The 17,498-nt window shown below is 40.8% G+C and overlaps 1 protein-coding gene across 2 annotated transcripts in view; it reads left to right on the forward strand.

The window, feature by feature from the left end:
• sr (zinc finger domain-containing protein striped) overlaps positions 1-17,498 on the forward strand; it is a 386,420-nt gene that overhangs the window by 191,198 nt on the left and 177,724 nt on the right. For both annotated transcript variants that reach the window (XM_083143408.1, XM_083143406.1), the window contains exon 3: positions 13,105-13,226. In XM_083143408.1, the coding sequence (XP_082999534.1) occupies positions 13,217-13,226 (10 nt within the window). In that variant the 5' untranslated portion in view covers positions 13,105-13,216. The remainder of the gene's footprint in view (positions 1-13,104; positions 13,227-17,498) is intronic.

The following is a 17,498-nucleotide window of genomic DNA, read 5'->3' on the forward strand; positions in this document are numbered from 1 at the left end:
TTGCTTCTTTATTTCTCTCTCTCTCTCCCCCTCTGTCTTGTTCTTTATTTCTCCCTCTTTCTATCTTGCTTCTATATTTCTCTCTCTCTCTCTCTCTATTTCTTGCTTCTTTATTTCTCTCTATCTCTCTCCCTCTGTCTTGTTCTTTATTTCTCCCTCTTTCTATCTTGCTTCTAATGTTCTCTCTCTCTCTCTCTATTTCTTGCTTCTTTATTTCTCTCTATCTCTCTCCCTCTGTCTTGTTCTTTATTTCTCCCTCTTTCTATCTTGCTTCTATATTTCTCTCTCTTTGTGTGGTGTGTGTGTGTGTCTTGTTCTTTATTTCTGCGTGCTAATAGCTTAATGATGCATTTTTCAAGATCTTAAATTACACGTAATTAGCAAAAAATATGACGATACTGATCTTCCGGGAGACTCAAGCCAGTCGGCCCTACCCTTCCAGACGCTTGCATTGGGAGTCCCCCCAGCAGCGGCCATTTAACCAGATTGAGGGATGCAGCTGTGTAACTGAGTCCATCTGGCCGGATGGTCCATTAAGAGGACGACACGCGCCCAAATGAGGAAGCAGCCAGTCCTCCAGGAAGAGGGTCACGTGAACGACGCCATCTTTGCGGCATTTCCAGTTACGTCACGTTCGTCTTCGTGATGGCGGCGCGATCCATATATCAATGTTTGCCCCTTCCGTCACCCCCTGCTCGTCGACTGACTGCGTCAAGCGAAAGGGGGGGGGGGCTTTTTTTCTTGGAATTTACGAATGTTTTGGGTGCATCGACACATATGGCCATCTTGCACCCTTCAATGAACACGTCGAAAAATCCCCTTATCTAAAATCCTTACATGAGAGTTAAAAAAAGGGGGGTAAATGCCCCCTTTAAGAATGGCTAAAAGTGCAAGGTTGTAAGGGACTTGCACAGGAAATACACGACAGGCTGATCGGAATTGGACCTACAGTATAAATTTTGATCCTAACCACTGTATAATATGTGTCAAAAGGGGATCGAATTCGAGACCCCTTGAGATACCTATCACTTTACTCCTGATATTTGATCCTTCATCTATTCCAGTCTTGGGACCCTGTTTTTCTAAACAATACTCCAATCTCTAGAACATGGAAATCAGCTTGGTTTCTGTTTACAGTACTATATACAGGGTATCTATACAAGAACTCCGGGGTTTTGAAGCTAAATATTTTATTAAAAACTGAATCTCGGAGAAAAAGTAAATACATATTTTTGAAGGTAATGTTATCAAGTTTTGTTTACAATTTTGTAAATTCCAATGTGTGTCCCGTTTGTAGCACAGCACACATCCAAACGATAATCAACTTCTTGCCACGTCCTGGCCAGCATGTCTGGGGTGATGATTGCCACAGATGCGATAATTCTTTGCCTTAGATGGTTGACATCTTGCATTTTATCCGCATAAACCATGTTCTTCACATGTCACCATAGGAAAAAGTCTAAGGGAGTAAGGTCCGGACTTCTTGGAGGCCATGGAATAGGCCCTTTCCTTCCAATCCACACTTCCAGTTTCTTTAAACGCCTTAAGCCATTGACGAATGGTTTTGTCCGAAGGCTAAACACCACCATACTTCCGTCGAAAGTTCCGCTGTACAGTAATAACAGATCCAGTTTCTACAAGCCATATCACACATTGCGCCTCCTGTTGTGGCGTCGTCGTTGCACTGAACTGCACTGTGTTCGGCTCGGCTCGGCCACTTCAAGGTCAACGCTGCGCAGCGTTGCCATCCTTTATTGGAATAAACTCCAAAAGGCGTGAATAAAACTTGATGAGCTACTGATTTCAAAGTAATTAACTAACCTAAGTTACCTAATACCGTTTGCGCACTATGATTGTTTAAAACCCCGGAGTTCTTTTGTAGATACCCTGTATTGATTATATAGAACAGCGCAAGCGTAGGTTAGATTTGATTCTCGGTGAAGGTAAAGTGCCTGACTGCCCCTCCCGATTGTTACTTCTGGAACCGCCACTGAGAAAGAACTTTGGGATTCATTCATATCTGGTGGATGGTGGTAAAACCATGAATTGAGATCTGGTGGATAGTGGCAGATCTTTGAAAAGATCAACATCCACTAGTAGAAGTAGTGACATTTAGAGCTGGTGGCTATTGTCTGTAGGCAGAAAGGCTGGTGATAGATGATTGAGGATGTCATCTATTGTGATAGAGCTGGTAAGTAATGGCGAGAGATCGAGTAAGATTGCTGCAGATTCTTGTTGAAATCAAGCTCAGTTATTAAAAGAAGAAGCAGATTTTATAACCTTTTATGCATAGAGGTTTCTTTCTCATAGCTAATGCCATGGAAGGAAAGGGGTATTACCCTTAAGCAAACCTCTATAGAGGAACCACAAGGAAAAGAAACCTGCGCAGAGCCTCATCGCGCTGGCGGGTGGAGGAAAGAACAGGGGGAAGGAGCTTTTCAGCGCGGCTACGTCAGTGTTGCCAGACCTATTGATTTCTCGGTAGAATTCCTTAATAAACTATTGCTATAGAACCTCCATCGGCCAGCTCAAAAACACGTTTCCTGCTCACCTTACTTGAACATGGAGGGGAGAGGAGAAGTGGATTAGGGGGGAAAAAGCTTTGATAAATGTTCAGTCGGTAAAGAAAAACCTCATTTCATCCCACTGTTTTATTGTATTGGTGGGTACAAAACAGGGGCGTAAATATAGTCAGGAACCATCCAAAATTCCCTTAGTGTAATTTTAGGCGTATATATCTATATATACAAAGGAAATAATGCACCTCCTCCCCCGTATTTGCTTGGAACTTTCATGGGCTTGAAAATACTTAGTTTCCTATCCTTAATATACTATTCTATACTTAAATATTTAATTTTCTACAAAATTATATAACGGCATGGACGTCCAGAAGGAAGTGCAAGGATGGTTGCCACCCTCTCCCCTTCTGTAAAACGAATGTTGACATAAAAGTACCTATTATTTCAGACGTATGAGTTGATTTCAGTCACAGTAATTTACATCCATTTTTATAATAGGGATGTAGGAACGTGATAATTTCAAACTCAAGTGGTGTTTTCTGAGAAGGCAACATTATTACGGGGTACTATGCCTCGTTTACCCGCCTGATAAAAATACATTGTTTCCTCCTCGCTGGAAGAAATCTGCGGACGTCCCCTTGCCCCCCAGTGCGCACGCCTATGCCGCCCCTCCGCCCCCGAGAACGTCGTTCATCCGCTACTATTAGATCATCGGATTTTGTAGCAGATCTTCAGGTTTCCCAAGAAACAATCTCTCGCTTTTTTCAAGTCTGACCTGGCAACACTGCTCCGAGCACAGAGAACGTCAGGGAAGGTGCGCGAACTTTTTTGACGGAAGGTTTTTTCTCTTGCGATCGAGTTATAGACCAGTGGTTCTCAACCTTTTTTAGTCCGGGATACACCTTGAAGAATATTACACTTCATGGAACCCATAAGCATGGGCGCCGGCAGAATTACTTGTAGGAGTGTGCACCCAGTTTACCAACATACGTATTTTTACTAACACCGAGTGCTTTAAGAACCCCTCTTTTACACTTGCTTAAACAAATTGCACGTACTTCATTCTAGAGAAGTAAATATGTAATTTAAAATACTAATTTACTCTAGTAAACACACATGCTGAAATTGAAAACATTTTTTTCACTCACCGAACTAATTTTTATGGTTGGGGCTGCCATTGGGTTCAATGTTGGCGACTCTGACTGCGCGTCAAGTCTATTTCTGTACTTGCTTTTCACTTGAATCAGAGTTGACAATCCCTTTTCACACAGATATGAGGTGGAGAACAGCATGAGCAACTTTAATTGCTAATCCGAAAGTTCAGGGTACTCACCTTTTGAAGATATTAAAAACTTTGTTAAGTCTGAAGCTAAAAATTTAGTTTTAATGCCAAAATCACAGCTGATATCACACAGTTGTACTCTTACTATTAATTTAAATGTAATAGGTTTTGAGAGACAGTAAATATATTTCCGAGCCCGACTTCGTGACCCACCAAACGCCCCCTCGGTACCCAGCAGTGGGTCGCACTTCATGGGTTCACAAACGATGCTCTATGTCCATTTCCTTGTTCTAATTGCTTCTGCAGACTCTTGTGTTGACAGTGTGTCCCAGGAGCGTATTTTCTAGGCTAGATAGGCTATCTGCGAAGCCTGAAGTCTAGATAATAAAATTCAGGACAAAAATCGATCAGAAATTGTAAACATTATTATTCATATCATATGCTGATTCTGGAGTTGGCAACCTGATTTGCTATGAGTTGGCAACCTGATTTCCTATGAGTTGGCAACCTGATTTCTTATGAGTTGGCAACCTGATTTCCTATGGGTTGGCAACCTGATTTCTTATGATTTGGCAACCTGATTTCTTATGAGTTGGCAACCTGATTTCTTAGGAGTTGGTAAATGTATTTCTATTCATGGCCTAGGACCACGTGACATACTGAGATAGCTCAGATCTTGGACTCAGTACACGCCCTCCTTTGATATCATTCCAGGGTGGTATTTGTAGGGGGGATGGGGAGATTTCCCCCCTCTGGGCACTTGTCCCCCCTCTGCTTGATAAATTTTATCCATGGGGGGAAATGTTATATGGCATGAAGTCATTATCTCATACTGTCCCTAGACAGTCAGTAGAATTCCCCCCCCCCCACTGGAAATTTCTTAAATTCCACACTGTATCATTCCATATTCACTGCTTCAGGTAATATCTACAGTACAGCCAAAATCTAACACATTCACCTTTCTTAACTGGTGACATCATCTCCAATAAAACGCACTTCGGTTGTTTACTACGCCGCTCTTCGCATAAAAAAGTCACGCTGATGATTGATAACTACATGCCAGCCAGATAAGATTTCTGTTATAGTTCAAGGAGGAAATAAAAATAGATCCAATATGAAGCTTGTTCTTCCGCCGGTTTATCACATCTCCAAGTGCAATCAGTCGTAAGAGATAATTGATAACTGTGCAAAGCAAACGTGGACGGTAATTTCCTTCCTTCTACAGTCATCATCCGTGATGTCATAGGGTAAAACGTATGGTCTGCGAGTGACGTCATAATTTAGCGAGACGACTCTGTTATGAAACTAATTGAGACGTACTCTCTACAGCTGAAGCACGACCTGGTTCATGTTTTGTTCGGTTTGAGCTATTTGAGGTTTTGTGTCTGTGAAGGCTGACTTGAAAGCAATGTGCGATTTAAGCTTTTTGCTTAATTGGGGGGGGGGGGGCGGATGCCCACTCAGTGGTGTATTTGTATTTTCATTTCGGAAGGTGTATTTGTCTTGCGTATGCAAATCTGTATATGTTACTAGTAAACTATTTCCTTGCAATTCTAAGTCTTTTAGAAAATTGGTTCTAACCAGGTAATGGGTTCCGCTGGGGGTCCGGAACCTATTTTCCTCACACAATTAAAATTCGGTCACAGTTGCGTGTTGTTTCATTGAAAAAAGGTTCCTGGACCGCATTTGAATTCATAGGCGTAACTTGGCGGGGGCAAGGGTGGCACTTGCCCCCTCAAAATTTTCGGCTTTATTAAAATTTACAAGTTAGGGTGGGTACCTGAGGAGCAAGGTAATAAAGAGTAATATTTGCAATTTCGCAAACGTCACAGTCATTTAGCAAATAATCCTGAACGTTCTTTCTATGGGATGGAAACCTTTTCGAGTATCTTCCCACAAAGTTAAGCCTCATGTTTGATTCTCCTTCCTCAAAATTAGGTCCAGTTTAATTTTCCCCTCTCAAAATTAGGCCTAGTTTAATTCTCCCTCCTGAAAATTAGGCCCAGTTTAATTCTCCCCTCTCAAAATTAGACCTAGTTTAATTCTCCCTCCTGAAAATTAGGCCCAGTTTAATTCTCCCCTCTCAAAATTAGGCCTAGTTTAATTCTCCCTCCTGAAAATTAGGCCCAGTTTAATTCTGCCCGCTCAAAATTAGGCCTAGTTTAATTCTCCCCTCTCAGAATTAGGCCTAGTTTGATTCTCCCCTCTCAAAATTAGGCCTAGTTTAATTCTCCCCTCTCAAACTTAGGCCTAGTTTGATTCTCCCCTCTCAAAATTAGGCCTAGTTTAATTCTCCCCTCTCAAAATTAGGCCCAGTTTAATTCTCCCCTCTCAAACTTAGGCCTAGTTTAATTCTCCCCTCTCAAAATTAGACCTAGTTTAATTCTCCCTCCTGAAAATTAGGCCCAGTTTAATTCTCCCCTCTCAAAATTAGGCCTAGTTTAATTCTCCCCTCTCAAAATTAGGCCTAGTTTAATTCTCCCCTCTCAAAGTTAGGCCTAGTTTAATTCTCCCCTCTCAAAATTAGGCCTAGTTTAATTCTCCCTCCTGAAAATTAGGCCCAGTTTAATTCTCCCCTCTCAAACTTAGGCCTAGTTTAATTCTCCCCTCTCAAAATTAGACCTAGTTTAATTCTCCCTCCTGAAAATTAGGCCCAGTTTAATTCTGCCCGCTCAAAATTAGGCCTAGTTTAATTCTCCCCTCTCAGAATTAGGCCTAGTTTGATTCTCCCCTCTCAAAATTAGGCCTAGTTTAATTCTCCCCTCTCAAAATTAGGCCCAGTTTAATTCTCCCCTCTCAAAATTAGGCCTAGTTTAATTCTCCCCTCTCAAAATTAGGCCTAGTTTAATTCTCCCCTCTCAAAGTTAGGCCTAGTTTAATTCTCCCCTCTCAAAATTAGGCCTAGTTTAATTCTCCCTCCTGAAAATTAGGCCCAGTTTAATTCTGCCCGCTCAAAATCAAGCTCAATTTTAATTCTCCCCTCTCAAAATTAGGCCTAGTTTAATACTGCCCCCTCAAAGTTAGGTCCTAAGTTACGCCCATGTTTGAATTCATCCGGAAAAAAAGGTACCTGGAGCCGAATTGAAATATTTTACAGATAAAAAGGTCCTTTACGGTCCAGAACCTTGACAACAATGGTTCTAGCCTAGGTTATGATAACACTTACGCGTAATTTAGAAAGATTTACATTCTAAGAAAAACCCAAACTCACGCACAAAAACAGCTTTCGAACTAGTTACGCCGAAAACTTGTCCAAATTCCTATTACTAAGTTCCAACTTAATGTCCCATCTAAGCTACCTACAAGTTTCTTGTGAGAACTTTAGCGCTTGTAAAATATCAGCACAATGCCATGAAAACTTAAGTGGAAAACAACCTGTTGTTGTCTCGTCCCGGAAAGATTTGCCAGTTTCAGAATGGTGACATTCTTTAACCATTAATGGACAGAAATGATTTTGTTTGTTCGTTAGATAGTTTGTACTTGGTATATGCCTTCAATTCCATTTTCTTTGAAGGAAATAAAAACATCCTGGCAGGAATATAAAAAAATTTCTCTTGCCGGGGATAATATTTTCAATAACGAAAAGGCAATCCGGACTCATTCTATAGTGCAGAAGGCCTTAGAAAGAGCGTTTCGCGGGCTAACAGCAGATGTCGCTCGCACACTATTGCCGATACTCTCGTGTCGTCTGCTCCTCAGCCGAACAAACAGGCCGAGGTAGCAAGAGGCAGAGGTGACTCACCCTTCCAGAAGGGTGCAGCGAGTTAGCTGTGGCAACCGGGCTCGCTCATTCGCGGACCTGATTGGTTCTCGCAGACACACCCCCATATTGTCGTCTGCTGTAAGCCCGCGAAGCGATCTTTTTAAGACCTCCTACACTATAGGCCAGTGGCGTGTCCACGAGGTGGGGAAGGCACGGATTGCACGATAAAGGAAGGGACTGAGAAACCTGGAAAAAATAACGGAAAATCGAATACGCCTGAAAAAAGAAAAGGCAAAACTTCCCCATACGAACCCTTAGACATGCCATCGTGGCTCATAAGGAAAATTTCTGTTTTTCTTTTTCTTGCATCCTCTTTCTAGTATCCCCTTTATCCTTTCCCAGGATTTATTTCTTTATGCTTTCTTCCTATCTTCTTGATAATTTATTTTACTATGTTTTCCCTCCCATTTTTATCTATCCTTTCTCTCCCCCCTCTCTCTCTTTCGCTATCATGCTTCCAGTTCTCCGTACTCTCTCTCCTACCTGCTTCGTGCACTCTTTTCCCGTTATCTCCCATCTCTCTCTAACTCTGTGTGTGTGTGTGTATTTGTATGTATGTATGACGTATTTCTTCTCATCCTTTATTCTCTCGCTCATTGTCTATCGCTTCATTCATATCTTATTTTTCTCTCTCGTTAGCATCTTTATCTCTCTCTCTCTCTCTCTCTCAGGCTCTCGCTTCCTATTTTCTATTCCACCTCCCCTCTTTCTACTCCTGACTTCTTTATTTCCCCAACTTTCTCTAATTCACTAGCGCTTCTTCGGATTATTTTCTATCTAGCCTCTGGGATTGTGAAGTGGCAACACTGTCGCCTTATAATCAAGGTGCCCCGAACTCGATTCCTGGTGAAGGCACATAGCAAATCGGATTCCACCCGACACTGTAGATCCAGTCCCGATTAGCCTATATGAGCATGAAGTGGATTTAATATATTAATATCCATTTTCTTTCTAGTGACACGCAAAGTTGACGAAAACTGCTGTGATATTTCAAATTCATCAAAATTAAATCCGCATTAGAGCATTCACGTGTAAACCACACGAAGATTCACAGGAATTCTCTAGACGCAGAAATTATAATAATATAAATGTTTAAATTAATACGTTAATACAATTTATATGTACTAATAATATGTAAATTAATATTATGTAATGTGTAATTAATATTGCATTTTTATTATTACATGAATAGTTAAAAAGACGGTAGAAGAATAGAGATATAACAGCCAGTGGCGGCGATTGGGATCCAAAACCGGGGGTGCAAGGTGCGAAACTGGGGGGCCAAAAACAGTATATTTCCCTTTCTATGTGTACAAGGCTTAGCATAGTGCAGGGGCAAAAGTGGCGAAAAGTGGGGATGGGGGCAACTACCCACCCTCGCCGCCACTGAGTCAGCACGCATTCATTATCTAGCTTACCTGTAGTTAAGATCGCCAGGGCATTAATGTCAAAGAGATTAAGAATTGAATATTTATTGAATAACAAAAAATAATTATAGATTCCGTTGACGAAAATTAAAGTTCCTGATTAAGTGGCCGCGGTGGCTCAGTCGGTAACGCGTCTGACTACCATGCTAAAGGTCCCGGGTTCGATCCCCGGCCGGTTCAAATCCGGGAACTTTTCTAACGATGGAAGCGGCCCCGGCGCCCACCCAGCGTCGAATAACATGGGTACCTGGGGGAAACCCTGGGGGGTAAAGGCGGTCAGGGGCGTGATGCTGATCACATCACCCCCACTCACGACCGGATCAAGAAAGTGTGGGGCGTTACCCCCACACCCCCTATACGCCTTCATGGCGTGGTGCTATGCACAGGGGAGGACTTTACCTTTTATCAATATTTTTATTACAAGTAGTAACCTTGATTATACAACAAATGCTAAATAAGTATATTTTTATTAATTCATTAATGCACTTGGTAAGTCTTTATGGGGGGTTCAGGACCCTCTGGAACCTGCCCCTAAATACGTTCTTGTCTAGACTGAATCCTAAGCAGATGTAATTTTGCAGAACGTGGAGGAATATCATGGATGTTTCTCGAAAGCAGAGGAAATTTCGTAAAACAACTTCGCTGGCCGAGCGTTAAGGGCACAACTTCGTGATTTTGAAGCCCCTTCTGCGAGCCTCTACTTACGCCCCTGCCTTCAGCTCTACGGCACAGCAAGAACATCCAATCGAAGGATCCTCCACCATAGATCCACATGGAAATGCATTGCTTTACAGCAAACTAATATCATCGAGTGGCGTCTGCTTGGAATCACATTCGGTTACCAAGCAACATCCGCCCATTTTTTTTCCTTTCCAGAAAAGTCCATTTCTTTCTTGGGCAACTCGCTTTGGATTTAATTTGGGGTCCCCGCGTAGTCCGACCGCACCCATCCGTGGAAAAACCTGTTGATCGCCCCGTTCGATCTTCCCCAGCGACTGTCAAGGTACCCGCACACCTCAATTAATCATCACCCGGCGATCAGATTCCACGCGGGCTCCTAATCACCGTCCCATTCATGTGTGTGAAGCAACTATATGGGTGTGACTGCAAGCGCGTCTTTTGAAGCCGGTTACAACCCCCTTCCCCCTTCCTTCGTTCTCTCCCTCCCCGTGCTTTAGCCTGTCTTTGGAGGGCAAGGATCGGGTGGAGTTTCTTCAAAGATGCAGTGCGATCATTTTCAGAAAGTCTGACGTTCTCCAGAAAGAGTCTTTTCTCCAACAAATTTCATGAAAATTAAATTAATGATATAGTTATCATGTTCTCTGTGTATAATAATCAGGTCCGGGAACCCATACATTCTAATGGGTTACGTAACAGGACCGGAACCTCTTTTCTCGCACACTTTACATTCGGTCCAAGTTGTGCATTGTTTCATTTCAACTAGGGATGTGCCGAAGCCAATTACAGATGTATGAAAATCGGCAGAAATTGACATATCCGCATCGGTATCAGCATCGGCAAAAATCCGATATTTAAACCGGTACAGATTATATTGTACTAGAGTTTTACCTTCTAATAAGTTTTATATTCTAGTTTTGTAAGATTTATTGAAAATTTGGTTATGATTTGTCATTATTGTAGAGTTTTTGTAATGAAATTATTGCAAACTCTCATTCAGAGGATCAACCTATACCTATAAATTGTCACGTACACAAACTGCATTGTTGTTCTTTGAGGTATAGGATCATAGATGGCAGCATGCAAAAAGAACGACGTTTGATGATACATAAAGCAGCTTAGAAAGTGGTCCAGAGATGGCAGCACCCAAGAAAACTTATACAATTGTAAATAGAGAAAAAGGAAAGCGCTGATGTGGTGAAATAATGATTGTAGATATTAATACTAATTATAATGAAATAAATAAACGAACTTAATACAATAACAGGATATAAATAAGGTGGAAAGGGTGATTAATATTCAGTAATAGCATAAGTGATCATTAGATAAAAGTAAAGAAGTCGAATTGTAATTACGATTCTGTGTCTTTTTCGGTTCCCACAAACTGAGAGTTTCGTGCGGCTTTTGGGTTGTTTTGTCCCAGGTGTAGCGCCATCTCACGGCAGCACGCAAGCACTTTTGGTAGGCGCATCTATTGCAGCTCCAAGTTAAGGTTAGCGCCGGCCAGGCGGCGATCTTTAACTAACCCCTTTCTCTTTGTTTGTCTGTGTGATGGATTAATATTTCCGTCAATTTGAATAAGATCGATATAGAAAAGAAAGAAGGAAAAATACACAATATGTAATAATTACAAGAAGAAGCAGCAGCATTAGTAATTACAAGAAGATGAAGCCTTAGTAGTTATAAGAAGAAGATGCCTTATTAATTATAAGAAGAAGAAGCCTTAGTAGTTATAAGAAGAAGATGCCTTATTAATTACAAGAAGAAGAAGCCTTATTAATTATAAGAAGAAGAAGCCTCAGCGATTACAAGAAGAAGAAGCCCAAAGAAGATTGGCTACAATAGAAGAAAAATATTGTATGAAAAGATTTCCAAAGTTATCTAATATTTGTACATGATTATTCAAGAATATATTACGAATTGTACCCTCCGTAGTGAATTAAATCGATTGTTTCTTTCAATATATTCGTAGCGTTAGTCACCCTGATCTGTGCCCAGAGGTATCTCATTGTTTCTACCCTGTGCTAAGCTGGCAGATGCTCACGTGAGAGGACGTGGCAAAATCGGAAATAAAACAGTACATTGCTGAATCAGGATCTGCTGTTGTATTGGAAATTCAAAAGTGAATATTCAAACCTGAAGCAAGTGCTGAGAAAATACTTGGGCATACTTGCTGCATCAGTATTCAGTGATTGAGTGTTCAGTGTTGCTGAGCAGATTTGAGATAAGAGAAGAAGTAGGTTACTTCCTGAAGTGCTTCCAAATCTCGTGTTTCTGAAGTTGAATCTGGCAGAACAGGAATTCATTTTGCATTTCAAAGAACTGCTCGTGTACTAATGTTAAATCTCTAGGTTCACATAACATTTTGTAGATGCAAATGTACATTCGCATCTCTTGCGAATATATATGTATATATATATGATATGCAATAGAAATGTACATAGCAAATTTATTTTTGTCATACTGAAAATAACATCCCATTTCTGTTTAATAATCTTATGTATCGGAATCGGTACCGGTTCCAAAAATTATCGGTGAGTACATCGGCATCGGTAAATTTTCAGCTTCGTCACATCCCTAATTTCAACTATGGCTAATGTTTAATAATTATTATAAGCTTAATAACCGCTTTAACCCTAGTTTTCCCAGGGGGAGAGGGGGCTGCAAGGCTCACCACCTATTGTTTTTTTATTTCTATACTGTGAACATTTTTATAAAAAGTTGAAAATAAATTACATTGTTCCCTAACGTGTTCCCAATATTTCTGTATTACTTTCCTTCACAAAAACATAAAAGTAACGTACATAAGAGGTAATATTCACATTGTTGGCTTTCTTAGCCCCCCCCCTTCGGGATGCACGTCCGACGCGACATTCATGCCAGTGACATGACAGTTTACAATTGGTTGATAATGGAGGTAATTTCTGTAACTATTAAAATTACTATATAACTGCACGTACATAAACACGAAAGCATTGATGCAACATTAGTATTTTTTTAGGTTTAGTGAATGATAAAAAAATGTTTGCGACACTCAAGCAATAATTAGTTCTTGTATTTTATTAACTATGGTAATTTTTGTAATTATTACAATTATTATATAGCTGCACCTACGTAAAAAACAAAGTAGTGATACACGTGAATACAAATTGGTTTCTTCAAATTTTGTGATGCATGGGCTAGGATTTGGGGGGGGGGAGGCACTGCCCCTCAAAATTAATGTAGAGGGATAGATACATATATAAAATATTATTTATGCCAACCTTGCCCCCAACATTTATTTTAAGTTCCCGACTCTGTGTGCTGTCCTCTAATCCCCCCTCAGGTAAGTAAGTTTCTTGTACAACACGGATAAGCTAGGGTTAAAATATTAATTGCGTGTATTCTTGTTGTTTTTAACTTTCATTGTTTAAAAAATCTTGTCCTTCCTTTCAGCCCATTGGATCTTGTGGTCGTGTGCTCATCTGAAGTGGTGTTGGACGGAGACGTGTGAGCGGTGAAGACAGCAGATGATGGGTGCTGGGGATGGAGGCTGAGAGAAGTTTAAATGGCGCCCAGTAAGTACGACTCAAATTGTTCTCACTCTTTGTACACGCAAGAGTAACGAGATTAATCGCCTTTGTATCGAAATCGCGAAATTGTTCGTATATATGATTACAGTAAAACCTCGTTAATTCGGACACCGATAAGCCGGACTTCGCTTAATCCGGACAGGCAAAAGGCAAAAAAAGAAGAAGAAGCAGAATGCAAGGTTGCAACTGTGGCTAGAAGTCAACAAGAGAACTTCCCAAAGAAAAGGCAGTCAACCACTGATGAAATTCTGTTTCCCGCAGACTTTGCACTGTACTGTATAGTGTATTCAGGCCTATGCCCTTTAAATACACCATAGGAAACGTGTTTTGTTGCTATAAACGGAGTTTTAATGCACTTTCTACTGTTCCTTTAGGTTATTTCAGTTAATCCGAACTTTCGTTTAACCGGTCAACTTATCCCCCCCATTAGTCCGAATTAACGAGGTTTTACTGTATTTTTCAATACCAGCTTGCAACACTTATACTCATTACTTGTAGCCAATCAAACTAAGACTAAATATCAGAGAATTACAGACAATAAAGTTCTATTGAATCAGTGAATCCATATGCATGAACTTGTATGACAATACTGGATGCCATTTTTCTAACTCTTTGTGCTAATATCAACGATGAAGTACCGGTAAAACATTATGGAAATTGGGAAAAAAATATAAAAAAAATTCTAACAATTTCCAGAAATTCCCCTTAATCACTATTGAACTTATTTTATGTAAGCTGAAAGTGTCCAAACGTATGAGCGTCATAAGAGGGGGGCGAGGTCGGACCGATGTTACAAAAAAGCAGAGCGCTTGTTATTTTTTTTTTTGTAATCTAGCTGATAGTTCAGCGTAGCCCGAGTATTTATTTGTCCCAATCTTCTATTAGACAGAAATATAATGAACTCTAACTATAGTGAACGGCATTGGGAGTGTCACTAATTCATCTCAGCGGCCACGAAAACTATGGATTCCACACTAATATTGGTCGTTTTACATGTCACCTCCTTCCCACCCCCACCCCTAGAGGTGCCAGGGGTGTCTTGGAGTTGAACGGCATTGGGGGTGTCACTATTCATCTTAGCGACCCCGACAACTATGGATTCCACACTAATCGGTCGTTTTGGATTATTTTTACATGTCACTAGAGGCACATATTTTTGGTAAATAAAAAAGCAAAATTTCGGTACAAAAATGGAGCCAATTTCGAGTTCAAAAGTGGTAAATGAAATAAAATATCGGTGTTATAGAGGTGAAAAAATGGATGAAAAGTGGTATATAAAAAGACGTATTGGTTTTAAAATTGTGAATATAATCCTAAATTTGATTTAAAAACTACACTTATTTCACAGAATTAACATTTCACTTCTAATAGCACATTTATGTAGTTATCAGAGTTTTAAGTTTATTTCTGTGCAAAGGAGTCCATTTTTGCTTCTCCAATATTAACAGCAGAATTAATTAATTTTCCTGGAATTGCATAACTCTCAGGATAATTCAGACCTCAGAAGGTGTCGTGTCGGTGAATAAACCCTGAATTTCGTGTTTAAGAGTTAATTTCGCTTTTTGCAGTTCATTTCGCATTATTTCGTGACAAAATATGGTCACAAAATGCATCTCTCACCTTTCAAAAACATGAAAAATTAACACTACAATGTGTTTTTTCAAATTTCGTTTTTTCGTTAAAAACGAAATATGCATACCCCTACATGTCACCGTCTTCCCACCCCCACCCCAGAGGTGCCAGGGGTGTCTTGGAGTTGAACGGCATTGGGGGTGTCACTATTCATCTTAGCGACGCCGACAACTATAGATTCCACACTAATATCGGTCGTTTTGGATTCTTTTTACTTTTCACCGTCTTCCCACCCCCACTCCAGAAGTGCCAGGGGTGTCTTGGAGTTGAACGGCATTGGGGGTGTCACTATTCATCTTAGCGACCCCGACAACTATGGATTCCACACTAATCTCGGTCGTTTTCGATTATTTTTACATGTCACTCCCTCCCACCCCCACCCCTAGGGGTGCCAGGGGTGTCTTACCCCCACAGTATTTCTTTCGAGATTGCAAGTGATACGTGTTCCAAGTTTGGTTGAAATCGCTCCAGGCGTTCGAGAGTTATGCCGGAACAAACATAACAGTTGGGCTGAAAAGTTCGTAGGCTGACTCATAGATGGCGTTACTAGAATTAAATCCATGTGATTTTTACTTAGTACTAACCTTCAAAAGATACGTGTATAAATTTCACAGCTGCTGGATAATTAGTTCGTGAGATATAGCATTGTGAGTGAAGCAGCTTTTGTTATTGTGAAAAAATGGATAAAAAAGAATTTCGTGTGTTAATAAAGCATTGCTTTTTGGCGAAAAAAAATACTGTTGAAGCCAAGGCTTGGCTTGATATACATTATTCGGACTCTGGACCAGGAAAATCAACCGGTGAGAAGTGGTTTGCTAAATTTAAACGAGGCGAAATGAGCATCGAAGACGATGCACGCAGTGGACGCCCCAAAGAGGCTGTTACCGACGAAAACATCAAAAAAGTCCACAAAATAATTTTAAATGATCGTAAAGTGAAGTTGATCGAGATAGCTGAGACTTTAAAAATATCAAAGGAACGTGTTGGACATATTGTGCATGAATATTTGAACATGCGAAAGCTGTGTGCAAAATGGGTGCCGAGCGTGCTCACAATCGATCAAAAGCAACAACGTTTTGATGATTCGGAGCAATGTTTAGCGATATTCAACCGTAATAAACACGAATTTTTCCGTCGATATATTACAATGGATGAAACATGGCTCCATAACTACACTCCAGAGTCCAATCGACAGTCAGCCGAGTGGACTGCACGTGATGAACCGAATCCAAAGCGTGGAAAGACGCAACAGTCGGCTGGCAAGGTTATGGCATCAGTATTCTGGGATGCGCATGGTATTATATTCATCGATTACCTCAAAAAGGGCCAGACCATCAACAGCGATTATTACATAGCGTTGTTGGAGCGTTTAAAGGATGAAATCACGAAAAAACGGCCCCATTTGAAGAAGAAGAAAGTGCCGTTTCATCAAGACAATGCACCGTGTCACAAATCAATGAAAACGATGGCAAAATTATATGAATTAGACTACGAATTGCTTCCCCATCCACCATATTCTCCAGATCTGGCCCGCGGTGACTTTTTCCTGTTTGCAGACCTTAAAAGAATGCTCGCTGGAAAGAAATTTAGCACTGATGAAGTGGTAATCGCCGAAACTGAGGCCCATTTTGAGGCTAAAGAGAAATCTTACTATAAAAATGGCATCGAAAAATTGTATGACCGCTATAATCGTTGTATCGCCCTCGAAGGCAACTATATTGAATAATAAAATCGAATTTTGTCAAAAAAATATTTTTTACTATGTTAACCTACGAACTTTTCAGCCCAACTGTTATATGCACAAATACACACACACATACATCCATAGAGATAACATAAATAAAGTTCAGTTAGTTGGTATTCGAATATAATAATTAAAATATCTCGCGGCGCAACAGCCAGTGATGCCCAGGGCTTACCTACCGTCTGCTGGCCTCACTAACACCTATCGAGATAGATCATCGAACCAGTTACGGGGTGACGTGTGGTCAGCACGACGAACCCGCGGTCGTTGTAGGTTTTCTATGACCGGATTTTGCTACTCATTCGTATCTCTCCAATTTTCTCACGATGGTGGGTAGCCACCGGTCCTATACACAGGCCAAATTCTCAGGAGAAAAGCTTCCCTCAGGAGACTCGAACCTGCGCGTGTCCCATAGCCGGTGTCCAAAGCCTGCACTTTAGACGACAGGCCACGGTGCGGGACTTCGAATATATTAATGAAAGTAAGTAATGTGTTGGATCGAAAAAAATTAGTGTAAAGTATAGGAGTGGGTTGGTGTTTTAAATCCACTTTATGCCCAGTAAGGCTAATCGGGACTGGACCTACAGTTTAAAGGTGGATCCGTAACACTATGTGCCTCCACCAGGTATCGAACCAGAGACCCCTTGATTACAAGGAGTCGACGCAACCACTGCGCCATAGGAAAAGCTTGTAAAATATAGGAACCAGATTATGTTTCCCAAGAACAAATGGTGTTTCAAGTCCACTTTATGCACTGTAAGGCTAATCGGGACAGGACCTACAGTTTAAAGTTGGATCCGAAACACTATGTACCTCCACCAGGTATCGAACCATGGACCCCTTGATTACAAGGAGTCGACGCAACCACTGCGCCATAGGAA

Source organism: Lepisma saccharinum, chromosome 21, assembly GCF_977018435.1.
Source record: "Lepisma saccharinum chromosome 21, izLepSacc3.1, whole genome shotgun sequence".
Lineage (NCBI taxonomy): Eukaryota > Metazoa > Arthropoda > Insecta > Zygentoma > Lepismatidae > Lepisma > Lepisma saccharinum.